The 21,304-nt window shown below is 51.6% G+C and overlaps 1 protein-coding gene across 1 annotated transcript; it reads left to right on the forward strand.

Annotated features, from left to right (window-relative positions):
- Nucleotides 1-1,497: 1,497 nt before the first annotated feature.
- On the forward strand, nucleotides 1,498-8,645 carry SMUG1 (single-strand-selective monofunctional uracil-DNA glycosylase 1). Its single transcript, XM_068970889.1, has 4 exons — nucleotides 1,498-1,509; nucleotides 2,831-3,103; nucleotides 5,042-5,343; nucleotides 6,359-8,645. Exons 3-4 carry the CDS (start codon nucleotides 5,053-5,055, stop codon nucleotides 6,884-6,886), a joined length of 819 nt encoding a protein of 272 aa, XP_068826990.1. The 5' UTR covers nucleotides 1,498-1,509; nucleotides 2,831-3,103; nucleotides 5,042-5,052; the 3' UTR covers nucleotides 6,887-8,645.
- The last annotated feature ends 12,659 nt before the right edge of the window (nucleotides 8,646-21,304 follow it).

The raw sequence follows: 21,304 nt of genomic DNA on the forward strand, positions 1-21,304 counted from the left end.
GTGAAAGCACTGAGTCATAACCACTGGACCATCAGGGAAGTCCCTCCTAGAATTCTTAGGCAATAAGATAATGCCACCAGCATGGTTCCCCTCTCTGCCTAATTTTTGTTTAGAAACACAGAAACACATAGATCTACTGAGATAGAAACGCCTGAGTGAAGAGCCAGTCAGAAGGTCAGGATACTCTTATTTCACTCATTCCAGAGGAAAAAGCAGAGACAGGGAGACAGATGTACACAGAAGGAGAGAGACTATACAAGAGACTAGGGATAGAGATACATATACGTAGGCAGAGAGAGTCAAAGACACAGAGAGGGGGAGAATCCGGCACAAATGAAACCTCAGGAAATAATGGACTTTGTTGAAGGGGATGATTAATTCCGTTTCCGAAGTCTGACAAGAGTAGGGGTGGTTTCTCATCTGTGGTTCAGAGGGTCACTACTCACAGTTCCCTGAAGCTCCTGCTGCACCCTTTAAGTTTTTGTCTGTTGGTAGGAGAGCAGGGGAGGCTAGAGAAGGGGGTCGCATCCTTGTTCTCTCACCTCTTCCTCTTCTGGGATTCACTGGTCTCCACCTGCAGGGAGACTGCTTTCCTCTGGTCTCAGTCATACCTGTGCTGGGGTATTCAGGAGGTGGGGATGAGAAGAATCTACCAGATAAGTGACCTTATGGGGTTTCCAGTCTAATGACAATATTATAGTCAGGACACAGACACAGATCCAGCCACAGGACATGAACAGAGCTAGGAGTGGGACAGCTTTGGACATTAGTATTGGGTTGGGAAGGTGGGAGTGAATGAACTGTTAGATGCAGCCATAGAATCTGTCAAGAGAGGTGTCCTGGACAGAGTATTCCAGAGGTAGGACTGGGAAGGATGGAAGGTAATAGGGCTGGGTAGACAGCAGGGCCTAGGAGGGAGAGAAGTGAAATGGTAAAGCTGTGGAGACAGGGGCTTGGACAGTAATGTGGGATGGAAGAGTCTCAAAGTTATTACTAAGGAGTTTAGCTAGAGATGCCAGAAGTGCTTTCGTGGGTGTTCTACATACAGTCCTTGGAGGGCTGCATAGGAGAGGTCTCTTATATCTGGAGCAGCAGGAGGGCTAGAAATAGTCTGTAGCCATTGTTAATGCCCTCAGGTGAGTTAAGAGACTGCAGATAGTTGAAGCTCCTTGATTCACAATCCCTTTGAGGAAAGTGTATGAACTTTTGGAAAGGTGATGCCTTTTACAGCTAAAGCCCAGGATCTTCAAGGTCCTTACAGAATGTAGCTTCTCACTTCTCAAGTCGTCTGGATTTAGCCCGGGTGTAAAGAATAAACTACAACCCCCAGAGTTACTTATTGCCAATTTAGCACACTTTCCGGGAATTTGAGTATTTCCGGCGGAAGTGGCCGCAGCTATGCCAATCTCGTTCCCTAAACAAAGTGGACTACAACTCCCACAGCCCTCCGCGCCCGGCGGGGGGGGGGGTGGGAAAAGGAACCGGAAACCGGATGGGGCGCTGGACCAGGTGAGGAAGTAGGAGTCTGGGAACCTGGGGCGCTGGGGGGCGGGCTAGGGGCTCCCCGGGCTAGCTGGAGGTGACAGGCGGGGAGTGGAAATGTCTGTGTTTCGGGCCCCCTCTCTCCCTCAGGGGCTCGCCCGGCGCAGAGAAAGCCGAGCCCATGGAACCGCCCCGGAGACCTGCTGAGACGAGGCTTTCCCGTCGGGCGGAGCCCGCGGGCGGACGTGGAGGTTTCTTGTGGATCCTTACTTGTCAGCCCCCTCGAACTAGGAGGGGAGATGAAGTGTTGGGAACTTCTGAGTCCATGCTCTATTAGTATTATTGTTATCATTATTGGTTTTAAGGATTTGCTGATTGTCCATGTGGATTCCTAAAGTGCCCCCAAGGGACACGGGAGTGGACAGTGTCTTGGATTCCTTCTGCCCTTACTGAGTTGAGTGCTAGAGAGCCTAGGTGGCCAGACTTATCGGTGGATCCCCTCCACTTGTGCTTAATGTGACACTGTAATTTATCAGTGATTTCAGAAACAGACATTTCTTGATCTCTGTCCGTGGGTGACTTTACATAGAACTTCCTGGTTTCTCCTTTGGGTTTCCAAGGTGTTTTCCTCAGGATATTAAAACTGGAATCACAGTATGTCACAGTGTATTACAGTTGTTTATGTGCCATGTCACAGTCGTTTGTGAGTTGTTTATTCATTTTGGATTTCTTCCCCACCAAAGGACTACCACAATGCCTATCATGTAAGAGACTCGTAAATATTGGGGGGAAAAAATAAGTTAACAGCTGGTGGTAGGTTGGATAGGAATTTTGATTTTCATCTCATAGAGAAGACAGTTAAATGACTTGCTTAGGAGAACCTTAGAGATGAAACCGGGACTAGAATTATAGTCAGTTGACACATAGCCTGTAGCTCTTGCCTTCTGATCAGGCTTTGAAATTCTAGAACATTGAAAATAAGGCCTTGTCACTCTTCTGTGTATCCCTGGCCTTGCTGTCTTCAGGATGGGTCCGTAAAGATCAAAGGTAGGCTCAACCTTAAGACCTGAGAGAGATGCCAGACTTGGAGCAGGCAGTCTGCTAATGTTGGCACTGTATGGGGAGATGCAAAGGAAGGGCCCCGGAGACAACGGAGTTCTCCACAGCGCCCTTCTCAGCCTTTGTTTGAGTCCAGCTGGCCCGGGTAGCCACCCGGACAGATCGGTTAAAGAGTTCTGAGAGCAGTCTAGGGAAGGATTTCCTAAGTTTAGCCCTGACTTTTAAAATTTTTATATTATATTGGAGCATAGTTAAGATGTTTTTTCTCTCTCTTTCCCACTTTCCCAAGGCTAGGGTCAGAGAACAGGTTGATGGATCAAGCTGTTGTGTCAATCTTGTGGTCCCACCTGGGGGAAGAGGTTACTCTTGACCTGCATATGGGGTTGAGAGGGAGAAGAACCATGATCCCTGCCCTGTGGGAGGCCCAGATGTGATGGAAACGTGCCCAGAGCCTGGCAAGCTCTCAGAAGCAAGCAGAGTGCAAAACGTGCAGCTGGGCCTTGAGTCAACTCAGGGTGTAGAAGTGGAGAGGAGTCTGTCAGGAAAGGCTCTTCGGTAGAAGGTAGTTTTGTTTTTACTTATTTATATTGGCTGTGCCGTGTGGCTTGCAAGATCTCTGTTCCCTAATCAGGGATTGAACCCAGTCCACAGCAGGAATCCTAACCACTAGGCCACCATGGAACTCCCAGAAGGTAGTTTTAAACAGCATTGAAAAAAGATGAGATGGACACAGTTAACTGTCAGATAAAAGCTGGGACCTTGGAGATACGGAGGAAAATGAAACAGGGCTTCCTCTCTGATCTGCCTCAAGTCTAGTCTAGGAGGCAAGGTGTGAATTCATGGAGATGCCACTAACCATGGTGACATGCAGTGGTTCTCAGCCATCACTAACCATCGGAATCTCTTGAGGAAGCTTGTTTAAATAGATTCCCAAGCCCCACTCAGGACCTACTTGGGTTGGGTAGGGCTGGGAAGCTATGGCAAATGCTGTGGTGTCCTGAAGAGGGACAGCTTTCCCAGAGGGAGAATTTGAGCTTCATCTGGAAGGGCAGGTATGACTCAAATGTGTGTGTGGGGGGGGTGGGGCAGTCAGTCCTGCTTCAGTCAAGGAGTCTATGAATTTGTGGAAATAGAATGTGTTAGGTTTTGGGAGTTTGGGTAGGAAAGGCATTTTGAAAGTGTGAATGGAATGATCAGTTTGGGCCTCTGGGTTCACATGGGAATGATGAGGAGGAGGATTGGAAGGAGTGGCCTTTGTGGGTTGCAAAGCTAGCGGGGGTGCTCCCTCTGCCTCTTCCCCATTCCCTCCTTCTTGTCCTCTTCCGTTTCCCACTTTGCTCCCCCGACCACCACTTATACATCTTATTCCATTTGTTATAGTAATAGTTTTAAGTGTTGCTGTTTAGTTGCCCAGTCGTGTCCAACTCTTGTGACCCCATGGACTGTAGCCCACCAGGCTCTTCTGTCCAAGGGATTCTCCAGGCAAGAACACTGGAGTGGGTTGCCATTTCCTCTTCCAAGGGATATTGCCAACCCAGGGGTTGAAACCATGTCTCCTGCATTGCAGGCAGATTCTTTACCACTGAGCCACATGGGTCTCCAGTATTTTTAAGTGGATATTATTTTTCTTAGTATTTGGATGAGGAGACCTGAAGCTCTGGCCGTAGTTACATAGCTTGTAGGCGTCTAGTCTGAGTCTGCTAATTGTCTCACTACTGAGGATTCTTGAACGTGGGCAAAAAGCTGGGTTGGGGTTGGGGTGCCTCTAGAATTAGCAGGGTGGCTCATCAAACCATCTCAAGCAAGATGGGTGTGGGTGGTGAAAAGCAAAGTCTTGTGTCAGATGGTTTGGTTCAGATTCCAGCTGCATTACTTGCTGAGTGAGTGACCCTCAGCGAGCTGCTTCATCTTGCTAAGCCTCAGTTTTCTCATCTGTAACATGGGAGCAATAATGCCCACCTCACGCGGTTGTTATATTCATCATTGAGGGGTACCTGGCACAGAGCGATTGCTCACCACCTGGAATCTATTGAAATCAGCTCTGTAATTAGTCTCTGCGCTGTGGCTGTGCACCTGCAGCCCATCCTTCAGCACGCTGGTTTCCAGAACACAGCCCGTCCTGGATGGGCTTGTTTTATTAAGATGACAGTAACAGTGCTCAAAGTTTGCCAACTAAATATTCATTGAAAACCTTGGCATGGCCTAGGAGCTAGTGACCCTAAACCTATGCCTGGTGGAAACGGGTTTGGAGTGCGGGATGACTGGTGGTTACGGGCTATGCTCACTGGGTGATTTATGAAGAGGAAGAGTACTTGAATCCAGGAGAGGAAAGGCCCTTCATTACCAGGAACTGGGATGAGTCAAGACCTGCCTAGAGGTTGAGGGCTAACTGACACAGTCTCTTCTGAGCCCAGGAAATGGCAGTAAGGGCCCTGGTCAGCCTGGAGCCCTCCCACTCGACAGCTGGCGCTGTTGGGGCCTCTGTCCATCTGTTTTCCAGGTGACAGTGGCATGGCTGTGCCCCAGCCTTTCCCATCGGGGCCCCACCTCCAGCCTGCAGGTGCCCTGATGGAGCCCCAGCCCTGCCCTCGAAGCCTGGCCGAGGGCTTCCTGCAGGAAGAGCTTCGGCTTAATGATGAGCTGAGGCAGCTGCAGTTTTCCGAGCTCGTGGGCATCGTCTACAACCCTGTGGAGTACGCGTGGGAGCCACATCGCAGCTACGTGACCCGCTACTGCCAGGGCCCCAAGCAAGTGCTCTTCTTGGGCATGAACCCAGGACCCTTTGGCATGGCCCAGACGGGGGTAAAGAGCTTGGTTCCCCTGCGGGGTGGAGTGGGAGGGTCCAGGGTGGACGCTTGGCTGCATGTGCTGTGGAGGTGTATGTGCATGACAGTGGACACGTGTGGGTGCGCCCCTCACCCCCATCCTCATACCCTGGCTCCTGTGGTCTCAGACACTCTCCCGGCCTCGCTGGCTGGAGTTAACCAGGCACATTAATGGTAGTTCCGTTTCCCTTGTGAGCGGTCCACTAATTGCCTCTGAGAGCCCTTCCTTCCGCCAGCCCCATCCTTACCTTGCGTTGCCGGATCTCCCCTCTCCCTAGAGTGTTGTTGGGGTCAGGAGAGGGACCAGGGCTCCTCAGCGGAGACTGGTTGACAGGGGTGGTCAGGGAGGAGAGGCAGGGCATTCTGGCAGCCCGGGTTCTGTTTCTTAGCCGAGGAGAGGTTGGAACAGAGCAGGCCGCAGGGCCTGCCTGCTTCCCCCTCAGACGTCCAGATGAGTGACTGCCCCTCCGTGGGGGTGCTCCGCAGATGGGGGAGGGGAAGAGGCTTCAGGGCAGGAGGCTCAATCGCTTTTATTGACCCCAACTGGGGGCTGAAAGGTGATCAATGATGATCAATGGAAATGACAGCCCGAGGCTTGGGGCTGAGAGGGCACCCAGGCAGCAGCGGTCAGCCCTGTCCTTGTGTCTCCTCTCACCCTGGCCGCCTTTCTGTCCCAGGCCATCTGTCTGTCCCCCTATTACCCATCACTCCCTGTGTTGGGCCAGAGATCCCCTCGTGTTTATTGTGCTTGGTCCCAAAGGCTAGTCAGGGTAGAGCAAACAAATAGATTCTTCTGGACCATAGACCACAGGAAAACTGGAGAAACACGGACAGGCTCAGACAAGGGCCAGGAATCCTAGTTTCCGGCCTTGGGGTGGGGGTGGGGGCAGTGGGAGACAGATCCTTCTGGAAGGTGGAATGGGGTTGCTTGGTCCAGACCCCAGGCACCAGGTCTCCAGTTCGAAGCCCTCGTGTGTCTGTCCTCCTCACAGGTGCCCTTTGGGGAAGTGAGTGTAGTCCGGGACTGGTTGGGCCTTGGGGGGCCTGTGCGGAGCCCTCCCCAGGAGCACCCCAAGCGACCAGTGCTGGGACTGGAGTGCCCTCAGTCCGAGGTGAGCGGTGCCCGGTTCTGGGGCTTTTTCCGGAACCTCTGTGGACAGCCCGAGGTCTTCTTCCGTCACTGTTTCGTCCACAACCTGTGTCCGCTGCTCCTTCTGGCTCCCAGCGGGCGCAACATTACCCCTGCCGAGCTGCCGGCCAGGCAGCGCGAGCAGCTCCTGGGGGCATGTGACGCGGCCCTGTGCCGGCAGGTGCAGCTGCTGGGGGTGCGGCTGGTGGTGGGCGTGGGCCGCCTGGCTGAGCAGCGGGCGCGGCGGGCTCTGGCCGGTTTGATGCCCGAGGTCCAGGTGGAGGGGCTCCTGCACCCCTCCCCTCGCAGCCCACAGGCCAACAAGGGCTGGGAGGCGGTGGCCAAGGAGAGACTGAACGAGCTGGGCCTGCTGCCACTGTTGACCAGTTGAGCACCCCTGCGGCTGGCACAGGACATGTTCAAGGCCTCCGGGTCCTTCTGGGCCAGCGGATGACCACACACCTCTTGGACTGGAGCCACAAGGTCCCCCTGGGCTCCCCAGTTTGGGGGACCTGCCGTTTCGACATTGCTCCTGCTTGCCTTCCTGATTCCCGCTCACTTCACCTTCCTTCCGTCTGTGGTACCCAACTCCACAGAGAGCCAGCGTCTGTGAGCTGCTCTACCTCACTGCTTCCCTGGAGCCTCTCTTCTGCAGAGAGACCCCAACAGTGACTTCTGAGGTCCTATTTGCTGTTTTAGAGGAAAGATCTCACCAGGATCCCCACCTGTCCTCCTAGAACGGCTTCCTGCAGCTCACCCGTCTCCCCACAGGCACTGGGACAAAGCGTGGGTCGTGGCTGCTAAAAGTGAGCCTCTGATGAGAGGCTGAGGGTGGGTCGGGGGAGTTCAGTGTGGCAGCGTGGGAAAGGCCAGAAGACCTGGATTTCCATCCCAGCCCTGAGACTTGTGAAGTTTGTGATTCTGGACAAGTGGATTGACGTCTCCAAGCCTCAGGATCCTTCCTCACCTATAAAATGGGGTCCCTGCCTCACCGGGCTGGTGTGGGGATTAACTGAGATAACACTTAAAAGTGCCTTGCGTAGTGCCTGGCACGTGCGTGCTCACTACACCTTTTCTGGGTTTTCCGCCTCTTGGTTGGGGACGCGCTACACTACACTACACAGGAAGCCCCTCTGCCCTGAAGACCAGGGTGAGGGGAGGGGTGGGGGTCTGGGCCTCCACCCGTGTCCCGAGTGACGGGCAAGGTCTTGCCCCAGAGATGGACCAATGACTTTATGGAAAACCCAGCCTGTTATTTTTCAGGCTAAGCATTAAAAGCTCCTAAACCCTTTTGTGTTGGCCCTTTTTTCTCTCCTGCACGTCAGGGGTGGAAGGTGGTAGTTTATATTTTCCCTTTTACCTCTTCCTGTTTGCAAAAGGTTCTCTTGGGTGGCTGGGTAATGGTACGAAGTCTCTCATTACCTTGCCAGAGCTGCAGGATCTCTGTTAGAGGCCTGTCGAGTGGTTTGTTTGCTACTTGGGGCACTTTGATGGGTGGACGGGAGCCTGGTTCTCCAGCTAACTCATTTCTTACCTTTGCCACATGTCTGCCCCTGTAGTAAGGGCTTGGAAGTGAATCCAGTCAGGAGCAGAGACCACCTTAATAAGGAACACGTGATTGGACTCTAGCTCCTAGTATAGACCATCTCCAGATCTCAAAATAACATTTTTAATATGTGTCCTCCCCATTATATAATAAATAAATTGAGTGGCCTCCATTCTTGGTTGTTGAGAGGGGGCCTCTAGGTCCTCGTCATTTCCCAAGCGCCAGGAGTTTTGTCATTCATGGTAGGACCCTCAGACTACACATGAGCTTTTGCTGAAATTTGACTCAGGAGGGCTGACCATGCCCAAAAGACCAACCATGTGATCTGAAGGTGGGGACTTTGAGACAGGTGATATCAGCCTGACCCCCAGGGAGGGGAGACGGGGCTGGAGATTGAATTCAGCCACGTGGTTAAGACTTCAATCAGTTCTGTCTTCATAATGAAACCCTATAAAGACTCTGGACAGGGAGATCTTGGTGAACACGTGGATATGTCAGGAGAGTGGTGTGTCCTGATCCCAGGGGAGAAGGGACATGACGTCACTTTGGGACCCTCCCAGATCTTGCATTATGTGTCTTCATTTGGCTCATCCTGATTTGTATCCTTTATAATAAAAACTGTAATAATATGTGGAGTACTTTCCTGAGTTCTGTGTCATTTTAGCAAATTATTGAACCTGAGGGGAGTATAGGAACCCCTGGATTCGTAGCCAGTCAGCAGTGCAGGTGACCTGATGACCCCTGAACCTGAAGTTGGCATCTGCGGCGAGGGCATTCTTGTTGGGTATTTTGCCCGGTCTTGTTGGGCGCTTTGCCCTTAAACCTGAGGGGTCTCGGCTAACTTCAGGTGGCTGGCATCAGAATTACAAGAGGTCTCAGTTTCAATCCCTGGTCAGGGGACTAGATCCCACATGCTGCAACTAAGACCCAGCACAGCCATATTAATATTTTAAAAAATAATTACAATGTTGCACCCCCACGTGCCTTAGACTCCTTTCCTCTTTCTGTTGTCAGTGCAGTGGTGCTACGTAGTTCTTGCCCCATGTTGCAGAGCACTGGGTCAGGCACTGAAGTAATTGCGTGGAGATCGAAGCCATTGTTCCCTTATATATTTAGCTAAGGTAGTCAGGGAGAGCTCCCTGGAGGAGGTGGCATTTCAGGTGGCTTTAGGGACTGAGACAGTTTTGGAGAGCTTAGAGAAGAGCACTCTTAGGTTCATGGGCTGGCAAATAGATTCATATTGACTTGGCCCAGCTGGGAGAACAAGGAGAAGAGTAAGCTGGGGCCAGCTTGTGAAAGGTCTTGAATGCTAGACTAATCTTTGAGAATTTGCAGTCCAGTGAAGTGAGAGGAGGGGCCGGCCAGCATAGGAGGCGGTGTAGGTGCGTGGGGTCAGGAATGGGGAAGGAGGGAATTCATGTGTAGGGAAGATGTCTGGGGGCGATAGAGTTGGTAAGTGTGAAAGCCTAGCATTGGGATGGGAATCAGGAGGGGGTAGGGGTGGGGTTGGGCAGTGTGTAAAGGCCCTTGAATGGTGGTGACCAAGAAGATGGCTTGAAGACTTCGGTGTGGCAGTCACTGCTGGGTGTGGCTTCTAGTGGTGGTGCCCTCAATTCTAGGGCTGCATCTTTTTAGGGAGGGGCTGAATAGGTCCCTGGGCCTGAAAAAGTCCTGGGCTTCCCTTTCCCCAAGGGCACCATGATAGCCTGCTAGGGCTGCCGTAACAAAATACTGCAGACTGGGGGACTTAATTTATTTTCTTACAGTGTTGGAGCCTGGAAGTCTGAGATGCAGATGTCAGCAGATTTGGTTGCTCCTGAGGCCTCCCTCCTGGGCATGCCTCCCCGCTGTGTCCTTCTGTGATCTTTTCTCCATCGCACTTCCTTCGCATCTCTCTTCTTAGAAGGGACACTTGTCATGTTGGATGAAGGTCCCACCCACCCTTATGACCTCACTTAATTGCCTCTTTAAGGCTCTATCTCCAGATATCTCTCCAAGTCACCTGGGGATTAGGGCTTCAATGTAGGAATTGGGGGAGTCACAATTTAGTCCATAATAGACACCTGAAACGTCACTGCTTTTTCTTCCCCAACTCATGTCAGCCACTAACAAATGGGTGCTCATTGCCTTTCCTCCACTCTGGGGATGGAGGCTGGTGTGGTGGTTCAGCTGGCCGATGGGCCTTAACCCACTAGACTGGCCCCTACTCCCCATTCATTCTAGAGCAGGTTCTTCAGTACAAATGAGAGTGTCCTTGTTGTGGGGGGGAATCTCATTATTTTCTCCTGGGCCAAAGGGAATGGTGATGTCAGGTGCTACAAAACAATATTGTGGGGGAGTTCCCTGATAGTCCAGTGGTTAGCACTTGGCGTTTTCACTGCTGGGGCCTGGATTTGATTCCTGGTCAGGTAACTAAGATCCTACAAACTGCATGGTGCAGCCAAAAAAAAAAAAAAAACAATGTTGTGAAAAGTATTTTTAAGCCAAATTGAAGTGATGTGAGATCATCAAGAGTTTTACAGTCTGATATGCTGGCCACTAGCCATGCATGGCTGTTTAATTAAAATGAAGCAAAGTGAAAAATTCAACTCTTCAGTCACTTGCCGTATTGCAGGTGCTTGACAGCCACACATGGCTAGAGGCTACTGACTGGATGATAGAGACACAGAACTTTCCATCATCGTGGAAAGTTCTATTGGATAGAGCTGTGGAGTCAGTTCACATGTAGAGGTGTTAAAAAAGGAAAGTGTCCCAGCTCCACTTTAAGAGATGTTGCTTAGGGAGGTCTGAACTACAGCCTCGTATCTGTTTTTCTCTTTGTGCTGTGGACATGCAGCCATGTCCTGTGGACATGGACAGGATTGCACTCGGTGTCCTGGAGGCAAGAAGAGGGTCTCATATTCCTTTCGTCATATACAACCCTACACCTGGCGCACAGTAGGTGTCCAGGATGAACGTGCAAGCCGTGCTCAAGTCTGGGTTTGGGGATCTACCCCAGAGTGTCCATCCATTAACATGAGTATTCAGAGTTTGTTGTTTTTTGCCCAGTGATGGTGATCCAGTTCTGGTTCAGAGGAGGGATGGGGTCTTCTAAGTCCCACCCCGACATGTATGCATGTGCACACAAGTATACACATTCCACTGGATAGGAACCAAACTGGGCTTCGGGATAGGGGTGCTTCTGAGACTCTGCAGGATGGAGTGTGTTGGGAGGAAAGAGAGTTTTCCTCTTTTTTTTTCCCCTTACTGAAACAGGATGGTTTAAAGGAAGATTGAGTCGTGTCTGACTGCTGTGTGGTCCTTCACTTTCCCAATTTGACAAACATTTATTGATGTCCGCTGTGTGCCTTTCTCTACACTAGGTACCGCAGGGGGTGACAGAGGTGAATTAGATGGCTCTTTGCCCTCATGTTGCTCACTGTCGGACACTAGGAGATACAAGCATATAATTATAGTATAAATCAAGTGGAAAAGGTGTTGTGAGCAAGTTCTAAACACAGCACCCTGGGCACATGGACTGAGGAAGGGATCAGCTCTTCATGTGGGCAAGAGGTTGTGTGCCAGTGGGACAGGGTGGTGACTGGGAGTTCTCTCATCACCTGCCGGGTTTTGCCATCTCCATGGAGTGGGTGTTCGAAAAAGGGGACCATGGTGTCAGATTGCCCCAAGAATTCCCAGCCCCACCTGCAAGGATGAGCTCCGGGCCAGGATTGGCTGGAACCAGGGATTGGGCTTGGCTGTATGGGAGATGGGAAAGGGGGCTTCCTTTTTCATCTCTTGTTCCATGAATCTCTAGGATGGAAAACAGCAGTAGGTGTTTTAGGGGGTGTCCAGGTGCTAAAACAAAAAAGGTCAGAAACAGCCTGGGCATACACTGGGCAAAGATGAGTGGAATGGAGGGGAGGAATAGAGACTAAGGCCTAGCCCAGACTAGGTCTTAATTCTCCGAATATTCCTCTTTAGGAGGATGTAGGCCAGCAGTTTTCTATTTTTTCCTAATGCCCCAAAGAAGGAAATAATTTCAATTGGAGCATGAGACATTGACGTTAGACACATGGATAAACTTCCCAGGTATGACCATCAGTTGATACAGAAATAAATTGCTTTGGGGGAGGCTAAATTGCTTTCTTCTTCAGAGGTCTTAATGCCAAGCCTGGCCCCAGCCCAAGCTTAACGGTCAAGGTTGAATTATAAAGTATTTAATGTATTTGGGGAAACTTTCTCTCCCCTTTTTTTCTCTCTCCTTATCTTGGTCCTCATTCTGTCAAAAACAAAACAACTGCAGTGGGATTTTCCTGTACATCTTTTTGCCTGTTCTTCTGCTCCTAATTCCTTCTTGAGGATCTCAGTCTGATGTCAGTCTCTAGGCCCGGTTGGCAGAGGGAGTGGCCGAGAGCCCAGAATAGTCCTCCATGGTGGCCTGCGCCAAGGCAACTTGTCATTTCCATTTTCATTAATTGAAGCAACTTGACCCGGATCATTTCAGGCCAGCAATTTCCGGGGAGTGTGTGGGGGACATGCCTCAGCGGGTCATTCTGTCCTTCCATCTACCTTGATAGTGCTGACTCCTAGTCCTGGCTGCAGAATGTGTCTCTTATTGCAGTTGATTGGGGAGAAGCCCAGTCTTACTGCTTGGGATCTTGAACTTTCTGTCTTCTGAGGAAGGCCCTTCCAGTGTTCACCTGTTGTGATTTTGATTCAGTTTTGTTTGTTCAGTTTTAAGAAACTTGATGACTGATGCAGTTGCCTCTCAGAACCTCATCTGATGATGCTTTCTGCTGTGAACTGGGAGAGGAACAGGATGTCTTTGAAGGAAAGGTTTGCCTTCCAGCACCAGAAAGGCATCACCAATGAGCGAGCTATTGGGGTGTGATGGCTGCTCTGAGAGTGAATGTGTGTGTTTTACTCCTTACTTGGCTTTGTTGTGTTCAGTAGCTAAGTCATGTTGGGCTCTTTGTGACCCCGTGGACTGCAGCACACCAGGCTTCCTTGTCCCTCATTATCTCCCCGAGTTTGCTCAAACTCATGTCCATTGAGTCAGTGATGCCATCCAACCATCTCATCCTCTGTCGCTGTCTTCTCTCCTGGCCTCAGTCTTTCCCAGCATCAGAGTCTCTTCCAGTGAGTCAGCTCTTTGCATCAGGTGGTCAAAGTATTGGAGCTTCAGCTTCAGCATCAGTCCTTCCAATGAATATTCAGGCTTTAGGAAGGTCCATGAGAGTTCACACTGAGCATGATCTTGCCTCTTATATGGCAGTGTCACTTTGTCACAGCCATTCCAAGGGGTAGGGTGATGTGTTCCCTGTAGAGTGTGGGTCTCAGGTTTATTACATGGGTTTGTGTACTTTTGTGATCCATGGGGATCTTTTTTGTCTCTGCATTTTCAAAAATCTCCCAGATGGACACTCGTGTCATTCACTGTGACCCATTTTTGCTGCCGGTAGGTCCCTGTGCATCTGGAGTATTTCTGTGTAGCCCCTGCGTTTTCACGCATCTTCAGAGGACTTGTGTCTTTCTGAGTGTCCTCTGGCTCCATTTGGGAGGAGGGAACAGAAGAAGGAGCCCAGACGCGGAGGGGAGTCGTCGGGGTGGTGGAGCGGGTAGGGAGGGGGTGCGCTGCAATCTGTGACTCGGAAAACAGATTTGTGGAGGAGGCAGCCGCCCGGGCGCGCGGCGCGTGCGGGGAGGGAGCGGGGGCCGCTCTGGCCCCCAGCTCCTCCGCAATCCAATTAAATAACATTTAAATGCATAACCAGCCCGCGCGGCGATGAGGCTGGAGATTGGAGCGGGCGCGGCGGCGGGCCGCGCGGGCGGCGTTTTGTGGAGCTCAGCGATTCTGGCGGCAATTTCCCCGCTCGGCGCGGCTTTTACGAGCCGGCTCCCGGCGCCCGCGCCCGCTCCGCTGCGCCCGCCCCGCGCCCGCCGCTTCCCGCCACTCCCGCCTCCGCTCTTTTTTGTCCCTCGGCTTCTTTGCGGCCGTCTGGTCTGTCCGTGCCTCTCTCCATCTCTTTGGGTAGTCTCGGCCGCCGTCCCTCGCTCCCGGGCGGGCCTGGTCTCTCAGTCTCTTTCCTCTGGTGTGTCTCTCTGTCCGTCCGTGAGACTGGGAGACTGTCTCTCGCACTCCCTGTCTCCAGCTCCTGCCATCTGTCAGCTCTCACTTCTCGCCTCTTTTCTGCCCCGGAGTGTGACCCCCGTTTTCAGGCCGATGCTCTCTTGGTACCCTCTGGATCACCATCTCAGCACCGCTTCTGTATCGCTTGTCTCCTTACCTCTCTGGTGGCCCCCCACACCCAAAGCCTTCCCCCCACCACTCCGAGGCCCCCCACACTGGAGGCAGGCTGAGGAACACCAGCCTTCACTCCTCAGCCTGCCTCCAGTGTGTGCCATGGGGGGCCTGATGCTTGGGAGCAGCAAGGCAGGGCTGAGGAGGAAAAGAAAGCCCAGATTGAGAAGTGGGGAAGGGTGATGGACTTCACCCACTCAGGCCCCGCTGGACAGTGGTGAAGATGAGGTTCCTGCATGAATGTCTGGAGAAAACCAGTTCTTCCCCACCAGTCCCCTGGAGCCGAGCAGAGAGGGCCCTCTCATTCAGTGTCACACGAGTGAGGTGTTTCCTATCCAGGAGGCCCATGGAGTCCTGGAGGGATGTGCGCTTGAGGCTCTCGGAGGGTGGGAGGGAGAGTGGGACCCTTCCTAAGGAACTAAGATGGAGCAAGTCCCTCATGAGGAGGAAGACAGAGACAGCAAGACGACCCATTTTGTTTCTTATGTGGGACCAGACTCCATTAGCATCTCCTCTTCCTCCTCATTCCCTGTCTCATCCCTGCTCAGGCCCCTCAGCATATGGAGCCTGCCGTTTACCAGATGCTATGGGGCCATGCAGATTTCTGGGGGAAGAGCATTCCGTCAAAGAGAACAGCAAGGGCAAAGGCCCTGATGTGAGCGTGTCTGCTGTTAGAGGAACAGCAACGAGGCTGATACAGCTGGAGAGAGAGCGTAAGGGAGAGGGTGAATGGTGGGTCTGCGAGGTAGTGGGGACCTGATCACATGGGGATGAATAAGTCGCCATGAGGCTTTGGCTTTAGCGCTGAGTAAGATGGAGAGTCACTGGAGGTTTTGAGCAGGCAAGTGACATGATCCGCCTTGTATTGTTATGGAAAATGCTTACTGTTGTGTTGAGACTCAATTGAGAAAGCAAGGGCAGAAGTGTGGGGACCAGGCAGGAGCCCAGTGAAGTACCAGGTAAGAGACGACGGCGGCCTGGACTAGGGGGTGCAGTGGTGATGACAAGTGGTCAAATTCTGAATATACTTTGCAGAGAGCCCAGGAATCTGCGGATGGACCTGGTGGAGGGTGTGAGGGCAGGAGTGGAGTCAGGATGAAACCAAGGGGTTTGACCTGAGTGACCAGAACCCCTGGAGTTGCCATGAGCTGACTTGGGGAACACTGCAGGAGGAAGCTGGTTTGGGGGAGGCATCAGTCTTTGACATGTTAGAGTTTTAAAAAAATATTTATTTGGCTGCTTCGGGTCTTAGTTTTGGCACACAGGATCTTTGTTGGAGCACGTGGGATCTTTCATTGCACCCACTAGGTGCAGGATCTTAGTTTCCTCACCAGGGATCAAACCCATATCCTCTGCATTAGAAGGCAGATTCTTAACCACTGGACCACCAGGAAGTCGTTTAACAGGGTAAGTTTGGAATGCCTATTAAGCAACCAAGTAGGAGTGTATGATAGGCTGAGTGACATACAGATCTGGGTTTGGTGTGAAGTCCAAGCTGGAGATATAAAATTTGGGTCCTCAATGACATTAAGATCCCCTAAGGAGTGAGAACAGAAAGAGAATAAAGGACATCCAATGACTGAGTCTAAGCATTTCAATATTGCGAGGTTGTGGAGTTGTAGAAACTCCCCCCAAACGCTGAGACATCACAGCAAAGAAAATTTGGGTGTGAGATGTGGGGGGCTCCTGACTTTTGGGTCACTTCTTAATAAGCAACAAATGTTTACGGAGTATCTGATTAAACCTACCATGTGCAGAATAGCAATGAAGGACCCTAGGGGACACAGATACTATTCTTGCCCTCAAGAAACTTGAACTAAGGACCCCTGAATGGTTTCCCCCTTCGTTCCCATCTCTTCACTCTCATTGCTTATAACTTCCCAACATGGACTCTCTTCTCCCCAATTGAGGTCCTAGGTCTTTCCTTCCCTCCAAAGCTTGCTCCAAACCTTTCTTTCAGAACCTTCCCCAGATCACCTTGGATTACGCTAATCTAGCAGGTAGCTTAGGTCCCAGACCCAGGAGTCAGTCATCTTCATTAACTCTCTTTCCCTCACCTCTCATCCTCAATCCATATGCAAGTTCTATCAGCCTTATCATCCAGATATATTCCAAATCTGACCACGTCTCGAGATCTCCACTTGTACAGTCCTAACCAAGACATGGTCTTGCCTGCACTGCTGACCACAGCAGCTCCCCAACTGTCCTCCCTACAGTTCATTCTCCAGGCCCTGGTCCCTTTCATCTGAAGCACCTGCCCCCCTCCTGCATCTGTGCGCTTCTTGCTATCCCTACGCCCCTCAAATCCCCCGGCCAGGGCCACTTTCCTCCGGGTGTGACCTATCTCCTCTCCTCTCAGCCCCTGGAGTAGGGTGGGTGCCGGAGGGTTGAAGCTGTCCTCCATTCCTGGGGGCATTCGGTACTCCTGTTGTGGGAGGCCATCTGCCTGGAGGTGGGGTCAGGGACATCCTGGAGGGGGCACTCAATGAGGAACTCGGGGGAAGTGAGGCCGAGTGTGTCTCTGGAATGAGCAGCGAGGGTAGTTCTGAGCGTCTTCCGTTTCTACCAGCTCAGCTTTCTCCCTTGTTCTCATTGCTGCTTCCTCTCCATCTCACTGACTGATCCTCTGTATTGAGAGGTAGGAGGGATCCCTTACCAGTGCCAGGGTCTTGGGAGTCTCCTGTCGAATGCCCCCTCCTTGTTCCTGACCAAATCCGCCGCCTGCCCCTCCCACCTCTGTCTTTCCCTCCCCCTCCGCCAACACCAGGAGCTGGCCTCACCCTCTCCAGCCTGTGCACCCAGAGCTGAATCAGTCACCGTGTCCTGCCCCAGGGCCTAGCACCCAGTAGGTGCTTATTAAATATGTATTGAAAGGATAAATGAATGAATGAACGAATATCTGAGGCATTCAGCCTCCCTGTTGGGCCCTGAGCCTAGCTTTTCTGGCTCTTTAAACGAGTTCTTTCAAACTTTAATGTGGATACAAACCACCTGGGGATCTTGTTAAACTGGAGGACTGGATTGGCCAGGGCCAGTCTGGGACCTGAGAGTTTGCATTTCTAGCCTGTTTTCAGAGATGCTGATGCTGCAGGTTCTCAGATCACTTTTTTTTTTTTAAGATTTTTTTTTTTTTTAATCTAGACCATTTTTTAAAAGTCTTCATTGAATTTATTTCAATATTGCTTTTGTTTTTTTGGCCACAAGGTATGTGGGATGTTAGCTCCCTGACCAGGGATTGAACTCGCACCCCTTGCAATGGAAGGTGAATTCTTAACCACTGGACCACCAGGGAAGTCCCATCTTGGGTCACATTTTGAGAAGCAAAGCTCTAAGGGGAGGTGTCTCTCAGGCAGAAGGAAGCCCCTGCCTAACGAAAACAGAGAATTACGATGATTGAGAGAAACTGAGAGAATGACAGAGAGAGGAGTCAGAGGAAGAAAGGAAGCCCACCACCATTGGTCTAACGATCCCCAGAGCCCCTCAGAAGTACCATTCCCGACAGTTGCAGGAAGCCTGGAAGCACCTGTAGCGTCTCCCTCAGCAGCAGCCTCGGTTCCCCAGGGTCCAGTCCCGATGGGGTAAAGGTGCTCTGGAGACACCTGCCACCTCTGCGTCACAGATTGCCCACTTAGTTCTGAGACCACTGGGAGTCTCAGAACAGGTTTGGAGTCTTCACCCAATTCCATGAACATTCCCCAAACTGCCTCTCAGCACACAAGTGAACAGTGAAGGATAGCCCGGAAGTTGGTCTTGTGAAAAGGGAGACAATAAGCATAAATGAAAGGTGGGTTTGCATTTGGCTTTGGAGGAGGATGGGGAGAGTTTTGATGGGCATATGGGAGCCCCAGGAAGTGGTAGAGAGGGCATTCTAGGCAATCTGGGCTGGAAGCAGGATGGTTCAGAGCATGCTCCTTGACGCACATGGGGATCAGCAGCTGGGGAGGGGAGGGTGATGGAGGAAGGAGCAATTAGAGGAGCTCAGTATGAGTCTGTATTAAGGAGGGCTCTAGATGTCAGTCTGAGGAATCGGTGCTTTGGCATGAAGGCAGATTTATTCTGTATGCCTTAGGGAGCCGTGGAAGGGATGTCCAAGTATTGGAAGGGGTGCTTGGAGGGAAGGCTTTGCCACCTATGGTTTACCTGGCCTGGGGGGGAGGGACCTATCTCTGTGAGTTGTCTTGCCCATCTCTACTCACTGGAGGCTCGGTCAGGCTCTGGAGGTGAGAGAGTGGGGCCTGGGTTTGGGAAGAGCTGGGGGTGTTGTTGATTTTTTTCCCCCACTGTGGGAAAGAGCAGATTTTGTTATGTGGGAAGTTTTATGATCTTCTGTCCTAACTCCAGGTTCTTTTATCCAGGAGTCCCTGATGAGGACAGACTGCTTCAAGAAAGAGAGAGGGAGGGGAAAAGGAGGCCGGTTTCTCATGGCAGCTGAGTGGATGGAGTGTGGCTTGATCCGAGCTGGTGAATGCTTGGATGCACTTACCTGTCTAGGACTGGGCTTCAGTCTGAAGCCCCACCAGCTGCTCACACTCCCTGAAAGCGTTTTAAGGTGTTAAACTGGTCATGTTCCCAGTCCCTCTAGTGCTGGCCAGTCTAGGTGTCGGCCTTCCTGAGAACCAACTTTTAGGTTTAACACGTACATATCTTATCCACAGTCACATACAGGTGTAGGCCCTAATTTTTTTTTTCAGGCCTGTTTTTTGCCGGCTGCTGGGGAAGGCACAGCATTTTTGTGATTGTAGGAGGGTGCCCCCCAACAGATCTGGGGTTCTCCCTGACAGGGATTCGTGTCTTTCCTCCCTGCCTGCCCCTGTCCTCTGTCACTCTCATTTGAGCTCACCCTTCCCGCAGGCAAGACATTGTGCCAACAGGGAGGGCAGATTTTGTTTCTGTGGGAGAGTGTGGGATATTATTTTCATCTGATTTATTTTGGTTCCTGATGATCCCTGTGCTGATGTGCTAACGAGCAGAAGTAGCCAGGAGCAGGCGTCAACAGCATCGTGTGCAAGGTGAATGGATTGACAGGCAGGCAGGGGCCTTGTCCCAAAGAGGCCTGAGGCAGAAAATTAAAGCTGCCACAGACACACCCCAGCCTGGGGCACTCTCCAGTCTGAGACACACTAGCCTGGGACAGTGTTGTGTGGGCCCTTCCTTCTCCCTGTGTCCCATGGGCTCCAACCTTTATAGTCCTCACCGCTCTCCTGCTCATTCATTCAGCCCAGAGTCCTGTCAGTTCTTCCTTCTATAGTAACTGCACCCAGCCCATCTCAGGTAAAACCTCCTGAAACTTGTAGTGATGAGTGACAGTCACTCAGTCGTGTCTGACTCTTTGCGACCCCATGAACTGTAACCACCAGACTCCTTTCTCCATGAAATTCTCCAGGCAAGAATACTGGAGTGGGCTGCCATTTCCTTTTCCAGGGAGTCTTCTTGTAGAGTGAAGAGAAAAGTGTGACCTTGGCATTAATCACATCTTTGATGTGTGGCATACAGTGGGTGCTGGGTCCATGACCAATGAACAGGGTTTTGGTGGCGGCGAGGAGGATTTCAGCTACCCCCTGGTTTCATGTATTCTCAATGTTCAGTAATTCTCCCTGCCTAGGTTTCCTTTCCTGGGGGCATTCTCTCACCCCAACTTGTTGACCTTGTCTTCTCCCATGTGTGTTTGAATGGTTCTGTTTTATCTGTGTCTTACATGGTTCAGATCTTTTGGGGAGGAGTGTGGGGAAGACCAGCATCTTTGAAGACATTGTCCTAGTTCGCTTCCTCTGCCGTGTGATTTTTTTTTTAGGTTGCTCCCTGCCAGGTGGCACCCCGCCCCGCCATGAAAGGCTCCATGTAGTCACACCAGCTCCTGCCTGTCCCTGTGGGGGTGAGGAGTGAACAGATAGCTAAGTTGAAGTTTAGTGAGGCGGCCCCATTGGATGAGGGGAATCAAGGGAAGACAAGAGGAGATGAGAGAATAGAAAAGAGGGTTTAGCAAAGATGGGAGAGATCAGAGATGAGATCAGAGATGGGAGAGATCAGAATAGGAGCCTAGGATCCAGCCCCCAGCTTGTCATCTGCAATATGGGGATAGTAGGCTTGTCGTCAAGAGAAGTGATTAGATCGAGTGACGCACTTAGCAGGTAGGAAGCATGGTAGACTCCTTGATGATAATGATAGTAATAAATGGGGGTAATATTGCCTACATCACAAGGGGTACTGGGAGACTTGAGGCTTGTAAACATTTTGTAAACTGCAGACTGCTAATGTTTTAGCTGCTATTATTATTATTATTTCATTCTTGCATTTCTTTTGGCCGCTGTTTCGTATTCATACTGATGAAGGGGAAGATGCCAGAAGGAGGTAAGGACCTGGGTTCTGTTCTCCTTTGGGGACTATTTCCTTCCTCCCCTCCTCACCCCCTGGGGAGCAGAGCCCAAGCCCCTTGCCCTCATTACCTGGCCCCCACCCTCCCCGGGCATGGGGCTGAGAAGGTAGAAGATGGCAGGAGGGTGCAAGAGGGAGGCCAGAGGAAAGCCAAGCTGAAAATGAGGGCGGGAGAGGGGGCAGCGCAGCAGCAGCTGGAATCACCTTTGCATAACGGGCCGCACCAGCTCAGCTAGCTCTTTTTCCAGATACTGCTCTCCCTCCTTTGTCTCTCAGCCTGAACTCCCATCACTTTTCTTCTTTCTTTTCTCCTCACTTCCCTTGCCCCTCAATATGCCCCACAGGCCCCTTCTCCCCCTCCCACTTCCCCAACTCCTGCTCTGAGGCCTCATTCATTTGTCCTCCTGACCTGGGGCCCCCCACCCACTCCCAGGACTCTCCTCTCCCTCTCTCCATCCCCCCATCTCCCTATCTCTCCCTGTCCCCTGTCTCTCTGCCATTCCCTTTTCTCTTTCTGGCTCCAAGTCTCCCATCTTTACCCACCTGCTTCTATCTTCCCTTTCCATTTTCTCATCCCCTTTCTTGTTACTGACTGCCCCTGCCCCCAG

This window comes from Capricornis sumatraensis, chromosome 4 (assembly GCF_032405125.1).
Source record: "Capricornis sumatraensis isolate serow.1 chromosome 4, serow.2, whole genome shotgun sequence".
NCBI lineage: Eukaryota > Metazoa > Chordata > Mammalia > Artiodactyla > Bovidae > Capricornis > Capricornis sumatraensis.